Consider the following 25,109-nt stretch of genomic DNA (forward strand, 5'->3'; position numbering starts at 1 on the left):
TTTTGCTTTCAGAGAAACACCAAATGTCTTAATAGTTGGCATTACTGCTTAAATATAACATTCCAGTTCCTCAAGTCATATGAAGAGTCTTGAAGTAAGATTTGTTCTTTCTTATTTAGATGTGATTTTTTTAGAGGGGAAATTTTTTTTTTTTTTTTTTTTTTGGTGTGTGTGAAGGACTGAGCATATTAGGACTTGTCCTGATCTGTCAGAAACTTTATTTGGAAACTGGGTTAAACTCAAGGCTTGCACTCAAAAGTAAAATAACTTAATGTATTGTATTAAATATGCATCTCATCTGCCACAATGTGTGCCTCGTTCTAAGGAATCAGCCAATAAGGAAAGGAAGCTACTTCAGAAAAATTGGTATAAATAGGGAGTAATTCCAATGAAGTCAGTGGCGTTAAGCCAATGTCTGACTGGTTGGAATAAGAGGAGAATCAGGCTCATTAAGTATTTTCTTTCTGCAAAAGTTTTCTGTCCTGGATTGCATGGTATATCTTGCCACTCAGCAAACAGCAATTGCAAAAAATGTCCACATTCCACTATCAAGCTACCTGGGGCCTTACTAAGTTTGCTTCTGTTCCCAGAAAGGGTAAGAACTCTGCTGTCCTATTTTGCAGGCTATTCAATTTCCTTTGATTCCATTAACCTCCAGTACAAATTACGCAATAAAAAAAATACTTCCACTGATTACAGGCCTCTCCTCAGGCAACAGGTGTTGATTAATTTGCACAGTGCAGGAATTGCCTCATGATTGATGTATTTCTGGCCAGATTCCCTTCTATGCTAGAGCTCTGCTTTAGTGCAAGAGACAAGTGGGGTGTCAAGTAGCTAGTTACAGCTCCCTAAAGCCACTGAACCCTGTTGCTAAGCAACTCTAAATTGCACTGCTGATGTAGAGGTCTTTAGTGGACCCTATGCTGTGGAGAACAAGCATAGAGGAGCTCTGCTCTGCCACACCCATATCCTACCCTCAACATGTCCCCTAAGCCAGGAAAGGGGAAGTAGGCACCAAGTGCCAGGCCCAGATCCAGCATAGATGGCTCTAAAAGGAGTTCTTTCCAACAAGGAATAATCTGCTGGGCATTTAGATTTACTTTCTGGCCTCTTTGCACCTCCTGAATGACGTGAAGGGGTCATAACTTGGCTTGAGGCTCTAATCCATCCACTATGGGCCCTGAAATTTAGGCTATTTTAGTAGCTAAGAAAGAAGGACCCAATGGGGTCAAGATGGAGCTTAATGGCTGAGATTGGAATGAAAAGTCTAGTTCCCAACAGCCATCCCCTCATACTACAGGGTTCTACCTTCGGTCCCTATGCATGATATGCTAGTGACAGGCAGAAACTGTACAGGTAAGGTTACTCTGTGGCTATTCTAGTGAAGAGCAAACCAAAAAAGGTAGTGTCTGCGTCAGGTAAATACTGACTACTAATGTGAAATTCACTCACTCACTCCAAATCTATTAAATTTGGTCAGAAATCTCATGAACACTTGTTGTTGTTCAAGATTTATGGTGCCTCCCTACTTCTAATAGGGCTGGCAATTAGAAATGGGCCCAAACCAAAAATTCAATTTGACTATCCCTAAACTTTGGAAATGCTCATATCTGAACTTAGCAATTCTCCCTTGTGGCCATATTTCTATAGTGGGCTAATCAAAATCTCTGATCTGAACACTCCTGGACATGGAGCTAATTTAGATCTCAATCCAACTTTGTTGCTTCAGCCCATCGCCATCAGAAATAGAGCTTTACTTGCAGAACTACAGCAATTTCACTTCCCGAGCTGGCTGCAGAAGCAAACAAAAGTGAAAATTACCTAAGCAATTGAAAACCTTCAAAAATCCCAATTAATGCTGTTTTTAATTTCTGATCACACTTATACCAGTGTAATTTCCCTGACATTTTGTAACTTCTCTGTAATCAGTGTAATTCCTGATTTACTCCATGTAAGTGTGAAGAGAATCAGGGTAGAATGCCTTAGATTTTAGCAGTTTACTATTCCCTCTGGGCAATTTTCATTTTCTGTGAGGTATGTTTCATCCTACTTGGCTAATTTATTTTCCAGCCCAAAATTCCAGGAATGTAAGCATCCGAGAGATTGCTTAATTTGAGATTTAACTTGATCACAGACTTGGCTGATAAAGCTGTAAGCCAGGAATATAAAAGGATGTTCTCTTTTTAGTCAGGTAGAGTGGGCTGATGTAGTACCATAATTATATGGGAAATGTTGCAATACAATATAATTGTACTCTAAAATATTATATCTTCACAGAGAGCAAAAGTTTGTTCTATTTCAGGCCCAGCAGCATAGATTTTCAAACACTGACATTGACCCAGAGGCATGGCTTAGAGTCAACTAGGAAAGCTGGGCAAGACCTCTGATGATCATGACAACTATGTATTTGCATCTTTGACCTTTTCCTGCTGTCACACAACCTAATGAGGTGGTTTTTTTCCTTGTTTGCATTTTTTAGGGAGGCAGTGGTCTAATGGTTGTAAATAGAAATCTGGGAGTCAGAAGGCCTAAATTCTATTCCTGGCTCTGACTCTGACAGTATGACCTGGGGCAAGTCACTTAACATTTTGCACGTCAGTTCCCTCGTCTGTAAAATGTGGATGATAATACTTAATAATTAATAAAATGACTTTCAAAAATATGCTTTTCAGTTGTTCACAATGCTAATCCCTGAATGTTGTCTTAGGCTAGGATGACTTGCTGATTTCTCCTGTAATGGAGAAGAGATGAAGGTTTTGATAGATACCAGTTAGTGTTTTCACAAATAACTATTATATTTTTCAGTGTTTAATTCCTCACATTTTCCCCCTTCACATTCTTAGTGTAGTTCAGTTTCAGGCAGCTGCTGGTTCCAGGGGTGGAACTCCTGTGGCATTATTTATTGCAGCTTTCAGTGAAAGGACAGTGATTTACTGTGCATCTGCTCACAAAGCTATGAATTTGCAGCACGGTGACAGAACCATTCAGTACAGTCCTAATTTTCAGTCTGACGCAGAATTAGGGACAAGTAAACAGGCTGGGTTAAAATGAGAACCCCTTCATATCCTTCCCAACCCGCAACAAATGACTAGCTGTCCTTTTGAACAAAACCTGAAGTTTCACCTTCAAGACTTGAGAAATTGGGGTTAAGAACTTCTCTCACTCTCTCCCCCACACCTGCACACAGTCTGTTCCTTCCACCAGACAGACATGGGGGGCATCTCTACACAGCCCTGACTCTACACAGCCCTGACACCAAACTCATGACCATTCCCACTATGTCTTATGACCCCTTATAGGCCTCTCCCTAAAGCTCTCCCGAACTTTTTACCTCAGTGGAACCTGCTGTGTGTTGGGATCCCCCAAGACCCTCTTCCACTCAGTTCCCAAAACTTCAGTTTAATTCTGAAATTCGTCACTCAGGTACCTATATGTGTCACACAGCGTCACTGTGCCCAGGCTGTCCAGGCTCGAACATGGGGTGGATGCAGGGTACATCACAAATCCACAGTTGCACAGCAAGACTTTTCCTTTTATACAACTTTATTAACACCTGCGTGCCTAGTGTGATAAATTGCATCACATGCTTCATGACTGGCTTGGTTAATTTTTTAGGAACCAGTCCCTGTACTGCATACTCTGTCCACATGTTGTTCAGGAATAACCTGATCTCTACTTTCCAGGTTCATCTTGTCTATTATCCCTAGTATCAGAGTGTTCCTGCTTACCTTTGCTAGACTGAGTCCAGCCTAATTCTTCTTATGCCCTTATTTACAACTTAATCTTCCATTCACCTTCCTAATTATGGCCAGGGAGGTATGAATTCTTACTTGTGTCAAGTGACTTGTGTCCGATTAGGCCTACACTGGTAGCCTCTCCAATGGGACCCAACTGCTGCATCCAAATTGTAGTCTTTGAGAGACACAATGTACTTTGGCATCCAAATTAATTCAGCGACAGCAGGATGCAGAAGAGAAATTATCAAAGTTCCTTTGCTGGGAGAAAGAAAGGCCTGGCTTTTTCCCACCTCAGAAAAGGAGCTACAGCAGGGGTTGAATATAGGCTCAGGCCACTGACCTTAAAAAGGATCTGTGTGGATCCTCTATATAAGATTTGTATGCTTTTCCCTCAGTGCCAAATTTTTTGATGTTGACCCACAACTATGAAGAATGTAAATGGGAATTTCCCTAGGCACTCATTAGCACAGTTTTGCTAAATGGCATTAGTTTGGAGAGGAGTAAATATAGCATCATCTGTGTGTTTGACTTCCTACTTCTGTGTGTGTGTTCCTTGTCATACTATAGCTGGGATAAAGCTAATGGATATAATTTGCACTTTGTAAGGACATCCTGCTACATTCCATAAAATGAACATTCTTTTCTGCTGGTGCTAATGGGATATACTTCTCTGCTATAACATGTAGCATATATAACACATAGCATTGTGTAAATATGTCAAAAACAGCCCTGTGGTTTGTTGGGAGGCCAGTGTAGGGAGAGTTCTTCATTACCTATGTGTTCTGGAGGGAAGAAAGGAAAGGGAAGAAAAGGTTCTGTTACTACAGGAAAGACTGAGCCAGGTAATCATCCTGAGTTTTTTTTTGAAGGATCAAAATTTCACACCTAGAAAAGAAATTAACCTTAGATGAATAAGAATATCAGAAAGGAGCTGTGAAAATGAAGACAAATGGATCCTTTGTTGGCCTGTCTGACTAGTGAGACTACTTCCTCCAGGATGTTCCTCTATAGTTACAGATATAGTTGGGCAAGCTGTAACACACCCTCAGGACATAGACCATGTACGCTCTCTGTGCCACACAGCCTTATGTTCCTCAGATATCCCATTCTCCTGAGCTGACTAGAATTTTTATTTAACAGTATTTGGATAGTAGCTAGTAGACAGAAAACAAGATTAGTTTCCCATGGCTGGTGCCCCCATTACCAAATACTGGAATTGGCTCAAAGTGGTTTTACTGTTAATAGAACATAAGAAAACCATTTAGTTTCATAAAATAGACAATGGCCATCGTGATGAAGTTATGCAGTGCAAGATAGAAATCAAACATCCTTATAGGAAGACAAGACAATCAATAAATTATGCCAGGAAATGACAAAATTATTTACAATTATTTATGGAATTAAGAAAAATATATTCAGAGCGTATTATTGCTGTATCCGAATTTTTCTAATAATCCAATTTCAAAAGTTTAAATTGACAGTATTCCTTTTAGCACTTCCCATCTGCGGCAGTCCGTAACTTATGTTTGTTTTGTAAAACATAAATGTAATTATGTGGCCTGGTAACATGATGTAGAGTATTAAGTGTATGTGTGGGGGAGGATGGGAGTTGGGGACAGTATTAAGTAAAGTAATTAATGGGAGGCAGATCTTTAACTGCTGTAAATTGTCATAGTTACATTTGCTTCCATGGAGCTATAACAACTTACACCAGAAGAGGATCTGTCCAGATGCTAAATGTCCTAGATTGGAAGCCCTGGACAGTGAAGTGTTCTGCTTAACCACAGAATGAGTAAAGCGTGGGGATCAGCAAAGCAAGTTTCTTCACATGGCCCTCCCAGTGAGTCTGAAATCTGACCTGGATAGACCAACTTTAAGGGAAAGTAATTAATTTTTCCATGCTCACTCAGTCGGCCTCTGTACTGAGACTTCCAACAAAGGTACTACTTCTGGTAATGGTTTTATTTGATGTATACTTATCTGCTAAGACTTTGAGACAGCCCACCCATTTCACACAGAATATCCGACACCCTCAGATGCTAACCATTTTGGGCAATACCAATCAGGGCTAGATTTGAAAGGCTTATCTGTGAAAATAAAAGGCTCCATATCATACAACCAATCCCCTGAGCCATCCAGTCCTTCCTGGAAGTGAGTGAATGTAATAGCTGAGTCTGGATTGTACTGCATTACATTGTTCCCAGTCCCAAATACGCAGAGTCTCAATTTCTGTTATACAGTGATTATTTAATTCCTTTGGCCCTTTCTAAATCTTAATGATTATGCAAGGTTTGGGAGATAAAAATGTGGGTTAGGCTGCTTCCTACAGCTCTTATATACAGAGAGATTTCTGTAATAACAGAATAGACACTCAGTCCTTCTGCAGATTATTAAGATTGAATAGCACTCAGTTTTTATCAAGCGGCCTCTCTGTTGTTGAAATTACAATAATATCATCCAGTGAGTAAACATTTTGATGCTTAAAGCTCTTAGTCTTATTGTACAAAGTAGTTCATGGCTCTTCAGGAGAGGCATAGCGGTGAAATAAGATATCCGTTATTTTTGCTAACTGCAAATAGTTAAATGTTTCTGTGCCATTTTTATTCATCTTTGTTATACTTTTTGTAGCCTTATTGATAGTCTTTTAGACGGCAGTGGTCAAGAAAGGTTTGGTCTCCTAAATACTACAGCATCAGGAATATTGTCATCAGTATCATTAAAATGAGACCCTAGAAGCACACGAAAAACAATTACAATTTATCACAAATCTCTTTTATTAACAAATTCTCTAAGCAGATAAACAATCCCACAAACACAAAAATACAATAGCAGAGTGTGCAAAGCGTTTAGTCCTATGACTGTCATCACTTACATTTCATATCTCCTAGAGTTTTACTTATTATCGTCCTCAGAATCATCTTCGTTGTCATCACCCATGGTTGTCATTCTGGCATCTTCCCTTGCATTCTGACCCAACACACAGGCCAGCCAACACCTTTTATCCTGAGTTATGCTTACACCTACTAAGGCGCTCACATACGCATAAGGGTGTTTACCTGTCATTTGCAGTTCCAAACACTATGAATTTTAGGGTGCCCCATTTCTCACAGGCTGCCCCCTTAGTTCGCCTTATTCTCATTAACATCTATGTCAATAAATTACCATAGCAACTTGAGGTTCTTACAGAATCCCCTCAAATGCTACTATCAGGCATTTTGTGGTATGAACAGGTACATAGCAACATACTTTCCAGTCTATTGCTGCATAGTTTCAGAACATCAGTACTTATACACATCTTTTACTGTAATCTTACATTTTACTGGTACAGGATTATTTTTCAGTCAACTAGTCCTGCCAGCCTTTTTCAGCCTTCGATGGCTACAAATCCAGGCTACAAATCTTACAGAACTAAACCCTATAGTCTGCGTTACACAGCCTTCTCTTACTTGTATACCTAATACACCCACACCCACCAGTGATGTATACATTCTAGTCCCATACTTCTGTGGTGTAATCTTATTTATACTTTGCCACTTAAACCTACAACTCAAATCTAATCTATTAGATCTGTTTACAGATTACGCTAAACAATCTGTTCCACCTTGTATTTAGCTGTGATACTCTGAGTACATTTCTCGGACCTAAAGAAGAGCTCTGTGTAAGCGCCAAAGCTTGTCTCCAACCAGAAGTTGGTTCAGTTGAAGATGTTACCTCACCCACCTTGTCTTTTTAATTCAAAACCCATAGACCTATAAGAAGCTGAGCAGGAATTCATTTGGGCAGCTCCCCTTGACTTTAATGGGAGCCATGAAGTTAAAAAAGCAAGTGTCAGACAGGGAAATGTACTAATATGATTTGATCTTCAGAATGTTTATCTACTTATTTCCCCCTATGTTTGAAATATTGTCTACTCCACACAGATTTTTCCATGTTTGTGCTGTCTTTGTTTCGTTTTTTAAATCATTGGACAAGCAGACTGCTGAAAAACCTGTGGGAGAAACAGCCATCTTATATTCAGCTTTTCATGTTTGCATACAATATGTAGATGTAGAATATGTATTGCGTGTATCAAATACATGTGTACAGTCCTAATTTCCAGGTTACAAAATGAGCTAATGTAGCTGACAGGCTCATGAGGTTTGTTGCCACTGCTCTATATTTTGTTTCCAAAAATGTGAGCATGAATAGTTTGTATAAGAATGAGGCTTTGCATTGCCTGAAGCGTGACTCCAAGCAAAGGTGATCATTTCCAGATTCTCACACTAAAATGAAAGATTTTTTTCTCTACCCTATAACCCAAATATCACACTGTGCTCAAGGATGACTCTGACATTTTAAAAGATTGCTACAAGTGTTCTCTTTCCAATTGCAATTATAGTCTCTGTCTCTGTAGGAGGCATTGTCTAGTCCTTTTTTAGCTCTCTTGCATCTTTCTAACTTGCTTTCATTATGCGTGTTATCTCTCCATTTGCAGACCAACTTTCATATTATGAAAGATCATGTCTTCTATTTCTGTAATGAGTATTTGACTTTTACAGCTAGCATAAACATATAAAAAAAACCTCAAGTTCGCTACTCACCTCAACTCTTAAGATCCATCATGTTGCTAATTTGATTTTGCAAGCAATTGCTTCTTAATGACTGGAGGATGATTTTGCATGCTTTTTCCATTGGAAGTCAGGTTCTGTGCACTCCTCATTTATTGATCTTTTTCAGAGGACATGAAGAGATGGTCTAGAACAGATTAATTAGAGCTCACTCCTTAAATCCAAAAGTTAAACTGGTACATAACTTTTCCAGTAGGAAAAGTGTCTGAATAGAGTACTCAGTGTAATGACTTAAGAGAGAGCAAGAAATAGAGAAATTAGGAGAAAGAGAAATAATAAATTGTTACTTTTTTTTTTTTTAAGTTTACGTCCATACATGGCCACCAACAAAGGGAGTCCTAAAACCAAACAATGCAGCAAATGGTCTAAAGAACCTGTCAACCTGTTAGTCTGGTTCATTACCAATACTGATCCCCAGAGTAATGGATAATTGATAGGCGACACTGTAGACAACATTGTTTGAGGTGAGATTTCTGAAAAGGCTTCTAAGGAGTGTCCTGTGACTGAAAGAACCTATTAAATGCTTTTAACTCCTGTCTAATACAAGCATCCCGTGCTGTTCTTACATATGGAACACTAACATCTTCTTTACAGCCTAACATATAGGGTTGGATTTTCAAGTGTTCTCAATGTTGGCCTTTGCTCCCTTTGAAGTTAATGGCAAAACTCCCACTGACTTCAATAGAAACAGAGTTTAGACCAGCACTGAGTGCTTTAGAAAATTCCATCCATAGCCTACAGTAAGGACAGCAGGTTTTTTTTTTAAAAATGCTTAGTTTCATTCTACACTGAACTGTAATTGTGTTTAAATGATAACGTGGAGTTCCTGAATGTTGTGTGTCTCTGATTCTGCATTAGTTTTACTCAGTTTATGAATAAAAGAGATGGGTTTTTCTAACCCATGAAATTGCAACCTGGGATCTGAGGGTCAAGCTGGGTTCTGCATCATTACCAGTAATAAAGATACGCAAGCCAAATCATGGCCTCAGGTTAATCTTATGTAATCATATTGTCTTCATATTATGCCCTGAGTGAAACTTGTGTAATCTCTTTAGCCTTTAATATTGCATAGGTTTCACTTTAGAGAATAGTTTGGACACAGTGGGGTTACACGGGTAATTCAGGAATGTAATTTGGCTTCCATCATCCTTTTTTTAATGGTGATGATACATGAGAACCTCACTGGCCTTTGGATCGCAAACTTGAGTTTGTAGGGCTGGCAGTTAGAAAGACCATCTCTTTCTAAATTAAGCACATTACATATGGACTCAGCAACTTGGAACCCCACATTGCTGTCTATTTATCGTCACTTTGTAGAGTAAACCATAACCAGATGCCCTGATTTTCCACTCACCCATATGTTACGTCAGTGTAATTTCATTGACTTTGATGGAATTACTTTGATTTACATTGGTAAAAGTGAGAGAAGACTTAGTCCCTAAGTGGTCACTCATTTGTGTGGTCCTATATTACTGTAACATTAACTAAGGCTATGTCTTCACTGACGGCAGCAAATTTGCCGCCATCAGATCAACTTATCTGGATCGACTAAGTGGTCAATAAAGACCCGCTCAATCGATCCAGAAATCGACATATTAAGACCACATTCTCAACTGGCGTAGCGCTGCATCAATGGGAACATGGTTCCCGTCGGCGCAGTGCAGTGAAGACGGCACACAGAACAGAAGCACAGAAGTAGATGGGAGTTACACACGTTTTTTGTGTAGTTTGCATAACCCCGGTCGACTGCCGCCGAATCTCCAAGGTAAGTGTAGACAAGCCCTAAGTGACTCTGGAATACCACATAAAATATAACTGTGCTACAGGTAGAGTATCTACCTACTTTTTCCTAAAGCTAAGCCAAATGAGAATAAATGTATTTGTTTTGGTACCATTGGTTATGTACCATAAGTGACTCACCGTAACGAATTCATTTGATGTTTACTATAATAGCACTGAGCTTAATGAAATCGTGATATTTATGTAGCTCTCTTGGGAATATCTGTAGATGTTCCATTGAATTTAGGATTTGTAAAAGGATACTAATACTTCTCGCCTCGTTTTCCTCTAGGCTGGAAATAGAGATAAATGTGAGGTTAAAGGCTGATTAGAATCAATTGAACACTTTCCTTCTGAAAAATATGCAGAAGACCTTGAAAGACTTTTTTTTTCTTTGACTCTAACTTTCAGAATTGTAGCACTCCTCAGAACCATGCAGCCAATGTAAAAATGTTCTAGAACAGTATTTCAGAAACCTGTTCAATGTAATAATAAATATAATTAATGCCTCCATACTAATAACGTGGATGCCATCTTATTATAGATTAACATCATGTATTTATCTGTTTTAGGAGAAAAAGATCCAGGGCCACATCCTCATCTGACATAACTCACTGTAACAAGCTATGTTAATTTACATCAAGTGAGGATCGTGTTCTCCAGTGTTCTATACTATGTGACCAATGACTTATGGCTGAGCAAAACAGAAGGGAAATTAAAATATTTGTTTCATAGCACAAGTTTGATTAGCAATCCTTTTATTTTTAATTCTTAACAATAAGGTTCTTGTTTTATTGTTTCATTTTTGTATCAGAGTCAAAGCATGGGACATTTGTTTTCAGTTTTGTGCGCCAAATCCTCAGGGGCACCAGGGCTATACTTAGTCACTCTTCTCTTCCTCCTGATTCTGCCACCTTTCTTTTTCCCAATCCTGGCACACAGGTTAGGGCAGTTTCAGAGCTGCTGTACATTGTTGCTGGTGCACACATTGCTTTGGTCACACCACTTACCCTGGAAGGGAATAGAGTTTGGAAAGGGTGGCATAGAGCTGGCTATGGATTCCCTCACATCTAGGGAATCCTCAGCTTCCCCTTAAGAGCAGCTGTCACAGTTCAGAGGAAAATTACACTTGTGATCTCTCCCTCAGTCTCCTCTGTGGGCACACCCTTCAAGTATCAGGCCTCAATCTGCCATTTTTCCAGCATGCAGCTCCACAATTCGCCCCAATTTAGACTGGACCACAAGGCTACACCACCTATTCCCACTGTCCAACCATGGTTACAGGGCAAGCAGTGCACCCCTCAGATGATAGATTTCACTACCTTCACCTCTCATTGGATAGAACCCCATAGCTTTACTCCTCTGACTAGATCCTGGGGTGGCAGCCCCTCTGTTTCCCACTGTATTACCATGATCGGCCCAACTGCAGTTGGCATTGTAAGAAAGTTTCCTCAGTAAGCCTGTGATCAGCAATTGATTTAAAGGTACTCAAAAAGACTTATTCAAAACAAACACTGTTTGTTTGCCAAACAGTACCAACAGTCTGTACGTATCTGGTCTCACCCAAACTTTCTCCTTTCCTTGCAAGTTTTGGTAGTTTCCACCTAGTCCAGCTACTTCCATCTCTGGGCTGAGAGAGACATGACATAAGACCCATACTGGGTCAGACCCAGTGGTCCATCTAGCCCAGTATTCTGTCTTCTGACAGTGGCCAATGCCGGGTGCATCGGAGGGAATGAACAGGCCATCATCGAGTGATCCATCCCATTCTCCGTTTCTGTCAATCAGATGCTAGGGACACCCAGAGCAGGGGGTTGCATCCCTGACCATCTTTGCTAATAACCATTGATGGACCTATCCTACATTTAATTTTATATAGTTCTTTTCTGAACTTGATTACAGTTCTGGCCTTCATAACATCCCCTGGCAAAGAGTTCCAAAGGTTGACTATGCGGTATGTGGAAAAAGTCCTTCCTTTTGTTTGTTTTAAACTTGCTGCCTATTAATTTCATTGGGTGATCTCTTGTTCTTGTGTTATGTGAAGGAGTTAATAACATTTCCTTATTCACTTTCTCCACACTAGTTACCATTTTATAGACCTCTATCTTATCCCCTCTTAGTCGTCTCTTTTTCCAAGCTGAAAAGTCCTCGACTTTTTAATCTCCTTATACAGAAGCTGTTCCATATCCTCAGTCATTTTTGTTGCCCTTCTCTGTACCTTTTCCAATTCTAATATATCTTTTGAGATGGGGTTGACCATGCAATATTCAAGGTGAGGGCCTACCATGAATTTATATAGTGGCATTATGGTATTTTCTGTCTTATTATTTATCTCTTTCCTAATGGTTCCCAACATTCTGTTAGCTTTTTTGACTGCCGCTGCACATTGAGCAGATGTTTTCAGAGAATTATCCACAGTGATTCCAAGATCTTTCTTCAGTAGTAACAGCTAATTTAGTCCCGATGAGACTATGCAGTTCTCTCACTCACAGCACTTCTCCCCCTGAGTTCTTGCCCACTCAGACTCCCTTCCTCTCTGGGCCAGGGTCACAAATGGTTTAGTGACCTCTTGATCCTAGGCTCAGGCCTGGGAGAAATTAACTTGCTACCCTGGCCTGGTACGCTGGTTGGAGCCAGGCAGGTGGGCATTTCCCAATTAAATAGCTCCCCCATTGTTTCCTTAAGGACCCTTGGTATCCTATTTAGAGGTACCTTATCTTTGGCCTGGTCTACACTTGCCGCAAAATTTGGTGGCAGTCGCCAGAAGATAGGCAAACTACTCTACATAGCTTGCGTATCTCCTTCCGACTTCCTAAATTCTAATTAGCACGGCGTCCCCACTATGCTGTGCTGACGGGAAATGCTCTGCCATCGACGCAGCGTTAATCTTTTTCCGGGGGTGGATATATTCAGTCAACTTCAAGATCGATTGAGTAGATCTCCACTTCCGCTCAATGGATCCTGAAGAATCAATCCCGCGGTGCTGAATTTGCCACCATGAGCGAAGACATACCCTGAGTCATTGTTTTGTTTCCTATTTGTTTTCCCCCTAGCAGGGGGATTTAACTTTTGATTTAACTCCTTGCAGTCAGGCAGGATAATTTCTAACAGGTATACTGCATGCATATGATATTCATAAAAAATCATATAGAGAGTGGTCCTGTTCTCCACAGCATCTTTAAGCCACTTCTGAGTGTCTAGAGCAGGGCAAAGGCGAGTTATCATGGGCCAATATCTGAAGAAAGAGGACATTTGTGGCCACTCTGAAGGTTCGGGTAGTTGCTGGTGTCACATCAGGTTTTTATCATGGAACAAAAATGACCAGAATAATTTTATCACAGGATAGCATGACTGCTGTCTGAGTTCTGACTGGGTGAGAGTATCTACTTTCATTATCTTTTTTGGTATTGATATGGCCTTATATCATTGTAGCTGAAAAACTCAGTTGTAAATAATTTTAGCTTCACAATGCCCCTGAGAGGGTAGGGAAGTGGTGTTATCCGTATATTACAAATGGGGACCTGAAGTCAATCAAGAGTAGTGGCCAGATTTTCATAAAAGCTCAGCACCCACAATCAAGGCCCGATTCTCAAAAGAACGTAGCTACGTTTTAATAGCCAAAATAAGTGCTGAAGATTTTTTAGAAATCTGTTCCCAACTGCATCTCCTAAATCCTTGAAAATTTGTCCCTATGTGACTTGCCCAAGGTGACAAAGGAAGTCTGTGGTAGAGCTGGGAACTGAACAAATATCTTGAGTCCTAGTCCAATGTCTTAACCATAAGGCCATCTTTTCCTCATTATACTAAGCAGTTAATGCTCCCTTAATCTAAAGCTCTACCCATGTGTAGCGGGGATGAGACAGATTTTCATAATGTTATTTTAGAGACTAGGAGCAGACTGAGTTTTAGCACTTGCTCTCATCTTTTGTTTTCAGGGAAAAAAAAAAAAAAGCATTCAGCAGAAGTAATTTCTTCTAGTTAACATGTCCTGGTACAAGAGGCTGGCATTCAGTATTGCATGCCATCTCAAACCATCTGTGAAAATAGTTTTTGACCCCACTGTAAATGTACCATTAAGTCTCTCTCTCTAGATTTAGTCATCTATAACTCAGAAGGAACAAATACAAAAGCAAGATCTGAAAATGACACTCTCCCAGATGCTTTGATTGTTGTAATAACACTTTGCGATCCTAACACCACCTTTTCTTTAGGGTTCTCAAAGCACTAATTGTCTTTCAACAAACCTGTGAGGTAGGTAAGTATTGTGAAGCTGCTGCTGTTCTCATTACCTTCGGAACAGGAATGATTGGGCTCTATAGTAATCTTAAAGACTGGCACACTGAAGTACAGAGAGGTTTAAAGCACAGTAGCAGTGTTGGAAACAGTTTCCTCTCCTCCATGCCTGCTCCAACCACTAGATTTCTCTCTCTGCCCAATAAACTATTAGCATTAGGAGCGATAAAGCCAGGGTAATGCAGAAACAAAAGTTTTTAATATATACTTTAAATATTTTTAGGGAGTAGTTTAATAATTTTTAGTTTTTACATCATTACTTTGAAAAATCATAGAATACAGCTTGCCTGCTAAAGAAAAATATGATAAGGTCCAGAGTCTATCAATAATCAAGTTTTAAAGGTCATATTTTTCAGTCAAGTAAGATTACTTCAGTTCAACTGTCTAGACATGGTCTTTAATGCCAAGCTTTCTAATATTGTAACACTTCAAGACAGATGGAAATCATGCAGACTACCTATAGACTTCCAGCGATTTGGCTAGCGTTGGTTCATTGTACTATTGTTTTAGTCTGACTCTGCAGTCTCCACAGAACAGAGTACTGATGAAAAACCACTTGTAAACAGTTTGATGCTCTTTCAGAGGCCCAAAGGCAACCATCACGGACAGCATCTTTTCATATCCATTCCTTTTGAGGAAGTGTATTTAGTCTATTATAAATAATTATTAAATATAAAAATAAAATAATAAAATGATTAAAATCAGTGTTTACAGCCTGAAATTGTTAGTACAGTTCATATGTCCATAACAGTAATTGCAGCAGAGGTGTGTTATTTTTGTGCACAGACTGCCATCTTGTGGAAAGTTCACACACCACAAAAGCATATTGGTTCCTACAGATTAGACATGCGATCCTTCACATCTTATTAGCTTTCATGGGATTCCAGTTAAAGTATATGTTTCACTTTCAAAAATCTCTGTGAAGTAATAATTCCATAGCTACAGAAACAAATGGCAATATTTACAAACCTCATAACTTGGTGGCTATTCTTTTGGGTCCAAATCTTGATTCCATTGTAGTCAATGACAAAGCACCCACTGAATCCATTAGGACCAGGATCTGGCAAGTTACCACTGATGCTGCAGTAATTTCCCTTGATGTATATATTTTCCATTTCAACTGCAGTTTCACATTAATTTTGTAATGAGCTCTTGCCATTGCTACATCTTCCGTATAAAGTTGTATAATTGGTATCCCTGGTTTGTGCTTAATTTTTTTAGGATTTCCTTAAAGCAATTAACTTTATCTATACCCATAAAGATGATTGCTCAGCAATTAAAATCATAACCAGGGATACAATTGGGAATAAAGTTGCTGTCTTACAGAACAAGCTAAAGTTCAATATTTGTTGCAAATTTCTATTGTTTAAAAAGATGTCTTGTGTAATAAGGAATTATACTGATAAATGGAAAATCATTTAATTAATGAGAATAACACAATCGTTCCAGATGTTTGTCTATTACAGACTGAATAAAAGGGAGAAAATAGCATTGCTCAGGGCTTAAAGCTGCTACTGGGAATAAAACAGTCACCCCCGTGTTGTTTTTCCATTATGTATCTGGCATATAGTAATTCACAAAGATAAAAATATGGGGGCCAAAATGTTTGAACTTAGTGCTGAAAGTTAGACCCCTAAATCTATGTATAGGGACCTATATAAAAATGATCCAATTGTCAGAGATGCTGAGCACCTGTAGCTCCATTGACTTAAAAAACTTGAAACTTTTGGCTAAAATGCCCAACCAAATGCTAACCAGATACTGGATGCAGGTGCAGTGAGAACTAAAATAATGGCCAGCTACGGCCCCAAGCCTGATGTGCCACCCTAAAGGGCCACAAATGTGGCACAGCTGGCTGGGAAAGAATTCTCCCACTGCAGGAGCAGCATAGGGCTGCCAAATGCAGCCCCCTCCCCTTCAAAGCTCTCCATAGCATTTAAGCACTACAGAGATTCTTGGCTGCTCCAGGCAGCCTTACCTGTATTGGAAGACCTGGGTAAGATTGCTATAAATTAGAGCTGCCTCCTGGTTAACTGAGAATCCAGATGAAGCATGGTTTAAAGTTGCAATTGACTCTCTCTCTCAAGCTACACCTTCTGTGCTGTGCCCCCTAGAAGAGCCGCACAGATTCTGTCCCACTATCGCTCAACATGAAGGAATATAAACAAGGTATCTCCAGAGCTACCTCTGTTGATTTATAGTTAGAAATTCCTCCATTGCCTCAAGACCCTGAAAAAAGCCTTTTCCTAAGGCTTGGTCTACACTACAGAGTTAGGTTGATGTAAGCTGCCTTATGTCCGTGTACACACTACAGCCTTGGTCCCAGCAATGTAAGTGCCCTACGAGCGGTGTAGCGCTTATGTCTGTGCAGTTAGGACAACAGTGCCCATGTAGACACTGCAGGTTACTTACACTGGCTGTTGGCTCTGATTCTTGTCATTCATAGAGCTGTGAAATTGAGAAGAAAGCCAGGATGTCACCGAGGATGGGTGGGGGGCTCAGCTAGAGCACGGCTGCCCCCCATGCTCCCTCCCTCCCTCCCACCTGGACTTTTCCCAGGCTCCCTGCTCCAAGCCAGGTTGTGCCTGCTCGCCTCTGAACTATTAAAACTACCACCACCACCGACCGAAGGAGGATAGTGTGGACATGAACAACTACAGTAATTACTCTGCTAAAGCTCTTGAGCTAACACACCTTCACTCCTCTTACAGGGGAGGTGGCTGGTGGTAAGTCACTTTCAAGGCAAAGTCTAGTCTCCCACTCTTGCTCTGAAAGTCGAACTAACATAGGTCAACTTACATTTGTAGTGTAGACATGCCCTAAGACTCTGGGCCTAATTAATCGGGGTTGGACCTCCAGAGTGACTACTTCAGGGGCACAGAGACAGACGTTCACTCACTGCTCAGGAAGAGGCTCGAACATTGGACTCTGAAAACTCAATCTCAAGCCACTGCTGGGATTTAACCCAAAAATTAAAATAAAATAACTAGGTCATTGACTGGCTTCTTGAGATTTCCTACTACATCTTCCAGGGCAGGCCACACAGTTGTAGATCCACTTTGGAGGGGACACCAAAGGACTTGTATATGCCACAACAAAGTTTCAGTAATTTCATTATCATGGCAAAGTATGCAAATGTTTCAAAAATCAAAATGATCTGTGTATGGGGGACGCTGTAAAGCACTGCTAAATTACACTTGTGATGCTCCATAGGGCTACCCAGAATTGTGAGGCCCCATCTCCACCACCAGCCTTTAGCATGAGGAAGTTTTGTCTGTCTGCCATGAGTCAGTTCCTTGAAACCACAAGCCTCTGGCAACACAAACACTACCTCCCAGGCCTCTGCAGGCATGGCTTGCTCTCTCTACAGGTTAGCGATAGCCACACACCAACCCCCAAAGCCTCGGTGCATTCCCTGTGGTGTCCTGTCCCTTATCCATGAGCACTTACAGAATTACCAGGCCTGCTGTTCCCAAAGGAGCAGCACACTGCAGCTTGTAAGATTCAGCTCAAGACCACCACTTAGCCTAACACACAGCACTTTTCATATAGGGTGAAAACAGCAAGTTTATTATCAAAGATAAATTCAAGTGATAGGAAGTGAAGATAATGGAAACAAATGGTTGCATATCAGACAAAATCATAACACGATTGCTAGAGACTAAAGCTTCTTGAGACAGGAGGTTAACTTGTTAAGTTCTCACCCTAAAGTCTCTCCAGCATGTCCAGCCAAGCCTAGCTGAGATCCCTGTTTCATGAAGGAAACTTGCTGACCATTTACCTTCTAGGTAAAGGATGCCAGGGTGTCGTCTTTGTCCCACAAAGATATTAGCACAGTCTCACTCAGGGAAGAGAGGCTTTCACTAAGGCAATATGGACCCCAACTGTTAAGGACTGCCTTACATGGAGTATAAAATGAATCTTTCAGACTAAATTTCCCTTTTTGGGTCAAATTTGCCAGGGCACACTCTGGCAATGTCCTTGCATTGCAAAGCAAATTGTTTCTTTTCAAACTATCTATCATTCTGCATGTAACAAGCATAAATTACAGAAGTTGGCTACCAAGAAAAGAAATATGCTATTCTGTATTTGAAATGCAACTGGAAAAACACACAACTTTCACTGAGGCTAATTAAAAGAGAAGAAGAAAAAAATTCAGGGGTGGACAGCACACCCAGTATTCCAGCCAAGCAGTTTTCTTTTTCGGCTTAGTCATCCCATTTGGACTCATCATCTGTTTTGCTTCCACATGCATGGGATCCCTCCATGTGGGATGATCACATTCTCAACTACTTCTATGCTTTCAGCTGTACAAATGTAAGCTTCAGATGTCATTGACCTAACCAGTGATTCTGTACTTTCTCCCCCCAGGATTTTAGAACTTCAGCAGAATGGAGACATGGATATACTGAAGCATAAGTGGTGGCCGAAGAATGGTCAGTGTGACTTATACTCATCAGTGGATACAAAACAGAAAGGAGGTGCCCTGGACATAAAGAGCTTTGCAGGCGTGTTTTGTATCCTGGCTGCTGGGATTGTCCTCTCCTGTTTCATTGCAATGCTGGAAACATGGTGGAATAAAAGGAAAGGCTCTCGGGTTCCTTCAAAAGAGGTACAAGACCCCTTCATTTTTTGTGGAATGCTACCTGCATACTGTTGTCTTCAATTTATAGCACTAGAGGGGAAAGGAAAATACAGGATCTAAAATGTTTCCATATCTTTCTGATTTGTAAGCTGAGCCAAGGTCACTCAATCTGTATCATGAAATCTGACTTTCCATTTTAGAAGAGCCAGTAAGAAATAAAAAAGAAAATAAATACTAACATACACACACCACCAGGGTGTGTGTATATATACACACTAGTGGTGTGTGAGAGCGAACTGTTTTCAATGGAACACAGCAATTAATAGTAGAGTACTATGTTATTAATACATCAGGAATAAGTACGCTATTCCTGCTGTTGTGGATCAGCTCCAGATTCTGCCAGTGAGTTTGAAAGGTCTATTTCACTCCTGTATGCAAAACATGCTCCCAGATGCAATGGCTCAGACTTTCAAAAACAGGTTTCCAAAGCTAAACTCCTAAATCCATATTTAGTGTCCTCTTAAATTAACTTGGTATGATTTTTGGACATGCAGAGGACCTGCATTGCTATTGGCTTCAGTTCACAATATCTACCTGAAGTCACTGGCAGTAGAAGGTGCTCTGTCCTTTGTAAACAAAGTGCTTATCCTGATGGTGAAGTTTTAGCTCTCTAAAACACCAGATAAAGCAACACTGGAAAAATCATCATTAAAATGTGCTTGGCGGAGATACTCAGTGTGGGATGCTTGACAAGTTATAATGCATCACCATCAATTATACCTTTTCTCTCTACATAGCGCCAATACCTGTTGAAGGGTATTGCTTTGAGTTTGTGTCTGATGGTTTTGCCATTAGCTGCAATTTCTCCAATATTGTGCCTGCCAATCTTATGCTGTATAATCAGACAGAATTAATTACACTCGCTAATTACAGCATGAATGATTGAATTTTTAAAACCTTTTGCTTACTGTTTTAGTTGTGAGATTTTTTTAAAAAAAACAAAACTTCTGGGCAGTACTGTTGTTAAAAAGGAAAACCCTCTTTTCTCTTTAAACTGGGTTCTTCTGAAATGGGAAATTCTCAATTACAACTAGGTAAATGCTTAAATAGTAAAATATACCAAATTGTCACTTAGCCCAAACTTTCAGGAACTTCGCGCTTGATACCATGTGTGCACGCATGTATGTGTATTTAAATTAACAGAAGCCAGGAAATTCTAAGTTATCATTGCTTCAGCTACTATAACTTGTACTTCCTAATGTTATTTACTAGCTTGCTGTTAAATTTGTCTTAAAAGTTGATGTGAAAAGCTTGTCTTGAAACCAAATTAAATGTGAAAATATGACCTGAATGTCTCCATTATCCCATCTGTGGGGCTTATTAAGCACAGAATTACATCTTAATGAACATTCTTAACATTCATTTTAGCTTCCATGAAATCTAGTGGCTCTTCCAGGCCACTCGTTCAGAACTGGGGGTCATGTTGGGCCAGTTTGTGGCCAGCGAGCCAGCTCTTTTTCCTGATGGCTGCCATCTTGTGCTCCAGAATCCAAGCATTTATCCTGAAAAATAATTGTCCTATGGTTATGGAAATAACCTTCCAGTCGTGAACCAGAAGTAACCCATTCAGTGATGTCTGCCTGAGTCTGCAGACAGCTTTAAAAAATAGCTCAGAGAAGACTGAACTGTCCCTATTACTCTTAATGGGATGTTGACTCTGAAGCCTGATGATAATTTAAATGTGAACACTGCTGAATATATCACTACTGATCAAAACACACAGGAGAGAAAAGGAATTATCATATTATAGGAATGTGCACAATCTTACTGTGAGTGATGTCTTATTTTGGTGTATTGAGTGTGCAGAGCTTGGGTTGTGGGTGCGGGACAGGAAGAATACCACCAGTTTACCTTTTTCCAATCTAACCCCTGCCCAGAATGCATCATTCTGGGAGGTCATTGGAGAGACCCTCAAAGGCTCAGCTAAGTCACAAGTAGAGCTGTGTAAAATCTTTTGACTGAAACTTTTTTTTTGTGAAAAATGCAGATTTGGCAACACAGATATTTACAAATTCACATTGATATCACCTAATAGTTTCATTCAAAAAAACTCCCAAACCTTTAAAAAAAATTTTCCAAAAGAAATTTAAATATTGACATTTTCAAAATAAAACATTTTGATTTTTTTGGCTCAAAACAACTTTTCATTTCAAAATTTCCCTTTTATTTTCAAAATAAAAAAATGTTCAAAGATGGTAAATAGCAAAACAAAGTATCTGTTTTGTTGACGTTTCAGTATTCCAGCCAACCTGAAATAAAATGGCTTCCTACTTTTTGATTCACCAAAAATGTGGAAGATGTCTGAGGTTCAATCTAAAACAATTTTTTTTCAATTGATTGGAATTGCCAGCGAACCACAAAAATTCGTTACTCACCCAGCTCATCACACTATTTCTTCCAGTGATGTAATTTTAAACATTTCCTTGATTACCATTTTAAATTATAAAGTTACTTTTATACTACTTAAAGTTTCAAAATAACAAGCAAAAAAAGGAAACTTTTAAAACAGTGCCACCGTGGCAAAATCATGATTTATGCACTGTGACTGAGCCCTTGGGTATCTATCTGGATACTATATGGCCCCTGTTACAGTAGCATGTGAGCATCTCACAATCTTTCTCTATATCTGTTACTAAATAATTATCTTCTTCCTTGGTCTATAGGAGAAATAGCTTGATTAGTGTGGTTGGTTTTGTTTTTCTTTGTGTGCGAGTGAGTGTGATGTATGTCTATGTACATGTCTGTGCATGCATAAATTATAAGGGGAAAGTTAAGTCAATTCCACGTTACTCTCTCACAATGCTGAGGTCTGTGGAACCTTTTGTCTCTTGGGGGAGTGAGTTCTGTCGGCTCAGGTTGCAGCCCAAGCTCTGGAACCCTCACATGGTCCTACAGCCTGGTCTCCAGCCTGAGCCTGGACGTCTACACTGCACTTAAACAGTCACTTAGCCCAAGCCCTGCAAGCCTGAGTCGGCTGGCACGGACTAGCCTCAGGTATTCAATTGCAGTGTAGATATACCCTGAGTATAGGACCCTGCAATGTAGGATCTACCCTCAACTGTCATGGTAGATCCTAGTCGAAGAAGGAAAAGGGGTCTCTCAGGTACCAAGGAGCATGATTAACAGGACAGAGACCGTGAACTGGACTCAGTATTCAATGAGGTGCCAGTGCAGAGGGATTTGGTGACCAGTGTTGCTAAGCAGTTGGACTGTCACATTTTATACTAGGTGGAGGTTTTTCATGGTGCCTGGGTTCATTCCTAGACACAGGGACTGATTGAAAGCTGATGGACATCAATGGGAGCCTTTGCATTGTTTCAATGACCTTTGAATCAGGCCTATAATGAGTTGCAATAATCCATCCTGGAAGTCAAAAATAAACCACTATGGCCCATGCTGTTATTAGTGTATCTGCTGGTATCTCTGAGGTCCTAGAATGATGCATTGTGATATTTCTCTACTGGTCTGGAAGAGTCAGTAGATTTCACAGAAATGAAAGTGAATTTTAAGAAAGTTAGTTAATAAGTCCCACAGCCTGATGAGTGGAGACATTCCTTGCATATTTCTATGCTTAACTCAGTTCTGAGTGATGCTTTGCAGTTCAATATTAATATATATATGTGGCCTACAGGTGATTTACAGTTACTGTGGAGCTCATGGCTTCGTATCTCTTGAATTTTGTGCATTTAAATTCTCTGCTATAACACTGGCCTAACATTACTTTTTTAATTGAATTCCTTTGAGGATAGTTTAAGGAGGAAAAAGAGCAAAGGTAGGTGGGTGTGATCACACAGCAAAATAAGTGCAGTAGACCTCATTCTCCTGTCACTTCCACCAGTGTGATTCCACTGAAGTCAGTGGTGGTGTTCCACTGTAACAAAGGCCTTGTCTACACTACAAAGATACGTCGACAGCCACTGCTTTAATTACTTCAGTGGCTGATGTCCATACTACTCTCCTTGGTTTGGTGGTGCGCGTCCTCACCGGGAGCTCTTCCACCGACCTAAAAGGGGCAGTGTGGAGAGCTGAGAGACCAAGCCGGGAGCCCGGCTGCCCCACAGGCTCCAGGTGGGCTGCCCCTCCCTATTCCCCACCAGGAGAAGCTGCTCAGTTCTCCCAGGGAGCGGGAGGCAGCTGGGCTTTAGCTGCCCGGTTTTCTTATCAATTTTGAAGCTGTAAAATTGACAAGAATGACAGCCAACCGCCGATGTAAGGAAGGCCACATCTACACTGACACTGCATTGCCCTAACTACACCAACATAAGCCCTACACCTCTCATTGAGGTGGTTTTATTATGTCAGCATAGCAGGAGAATTACATCAGCGGAAGGATCATTTCAGTGTGTACCCCTCCACTGTTTTGTCGACAAAATCTGACTTTTTTGTCAACAAAACTCTGTAGTGTAGACCAGCCCTAGGGGAGAATCAAACCCACTGTTGGCATTACAACTAAAAATAATCTTGTTTGCCCTTTTACGGTAAATTGTAAATGAGCCACCAGCTCATATATAGAAAAATCAATCTGAGCCCTGTCAGAATTAAGGCTGATGAAGAGGCTATTACTAGTCTTCAAAGGCTCCCATTTGAAGCTCATATTTAGTTATCAGTATGTAGTTTGAGAAAAGCTGATATCACCCCAGCCATCTGAGTTTGTCTGAGTTTGAGATGAGTTTACACTTCATCTTCATTATATAAAGCTGATTGTTACAAACCTGTCATGGATCTAAATCTCAGATATCCTGGCTCTAAATGTGCACTTTCAGGATAGCCATCTATTTGTAGCACCTACAGCTTAGTATTTAAGATGCTGCATTTAAAAAATAGATGAATTATAAGGTTAGAGAGCACCTGTGTTTCTTCCAATCCAGTCAGCATCAGTCGGTCGGAAAGATTTACCATTGATGTTTATACCGGACTTCTGGTGTTGTAAATTAGCACAAAGCTTTAGTTAATCGTATGCCACATTTCCTGGTCAGTTCTGTTAAGCTTCAGTCCAGCAAAAAGTGGCAAAAATAAATGGTCCATCTTCTTTTTCTTTCCAGGATGACAAGGAAATTGACCTGGAACATCTTCATAGACGGGTTAACAGCCTCTGCACAGATGACGACAGCCCTCATAAACAGTTTTCCACCTCGTCAATTGATTTGACCCCACTGGACATTGACACTTTGCCCACACGTCAAGCACTGGAGCAAATCAGTGACTTCAGGAACACTCATATCACCACGACAACCTTCATACCAGAACAGATCCAGACTCTTAGCCGTACACTGTCAGCTAAAGCCGCTTCTGGTTTCTCCTTTGGCAACATGCCTGAGCACCGAACTGGCCCTTTTAGGCACAGGGCACCAAATGGGGGATTTTTCAGAAGTCCTATCAAAACGATGTCATCAATCCCATACCAACCAACTCCTACTCTGGGGCTCAATATCGGTAACGACCCAGACCGAGGCACCTCCATATGAGCTTCAGACCAAGTTTCTTCACTGTTTCTTTTTAGGACTCCCTTTGCAAGGAGCAGCTGTAATATTGTGGGACTAACATGGATGTAACTTCTTTTTTTTTTTTTTTAAATCAGGATTCTTAGTAACAACTCACTGTTTCTCCTCCTTCCCCTGCTTTCTCTGTCTCCTCCTCTCTCTTCTCTTGCCACCAGTTTCTTTTAAAAAAAAAAAAAAAAAAAAAAAGAAGAAGAAAAAAAGTCATCACTAGTTTTCTATTAGTACACTTTTCATATAATTTAAGTATAGGAAACATGCACTGAGTATGCATAAAAGATAGAAGGTTATTTCATAGAAGGGTGTTTATCTCCTCTCTCTCCATTTTTTTATATAATTGCAATAACTTCAGTCCTTTACATTTGTTTTGCTGCATCCATTCAATGCTCCACTGCTGTTGTGTGTCCTTTTAACTGTGGACCAAAGGCAAACCCTGCAGTAATTTAAAAAGAAAAAAAAAAAAAGGAAAAAAGAAAAAGAAAAAGAAAAAACATTCAGGCAACATAATATGAGAATGCAATTTTGTAGGATTACAAAAAGCCATTACTAT

General features: G+C 40.1%; 1 protein-coding gene across 2 annotated transcripts in view; it reads left to right on the forward strand.

The window, feature by feature from the left end:
* GRID2 (glutamate ionotropic receptor delta type subunit 2) overlaps positions 1-24,526 on the forward strand; it is a 963,383-nt gene extending 938,857 nt beyond the window's left edge. For both annotated transcript variants that reach the window (XM_067557183.1, XM_067557186.1), the window contains 2 exons: positions 18,788-19,028; positions 24,104-24,526. In XM_067557183.1, the coding sequence (XP_067413284.1) occupies positions 18,788-19,028; positions 24,104-24,526 (664 nt within the window). The remainder of the gene's footprint in view (positions 1-18,787; positions 19,029-24,103) is intronic.
* Positions 24,527-25,109: the final 583 nt, after the last annotated feature.

This window comes from Emydura macquarii, unplaced genomic scaffold, assembly GCF_026122565.2.
Source record: "Emydura macquarii macquarii isolate MOO-44397 ecotype Brisbane River unplaced genomic scaffold, CSIRO-AGI_Emac_v2 contig_1790, whole genome shotgun sequence".
NCBI lineage: Eukaryota > Metazoa > Chordata > Testudines > Chelidae > Emydura > Emydura macquarii.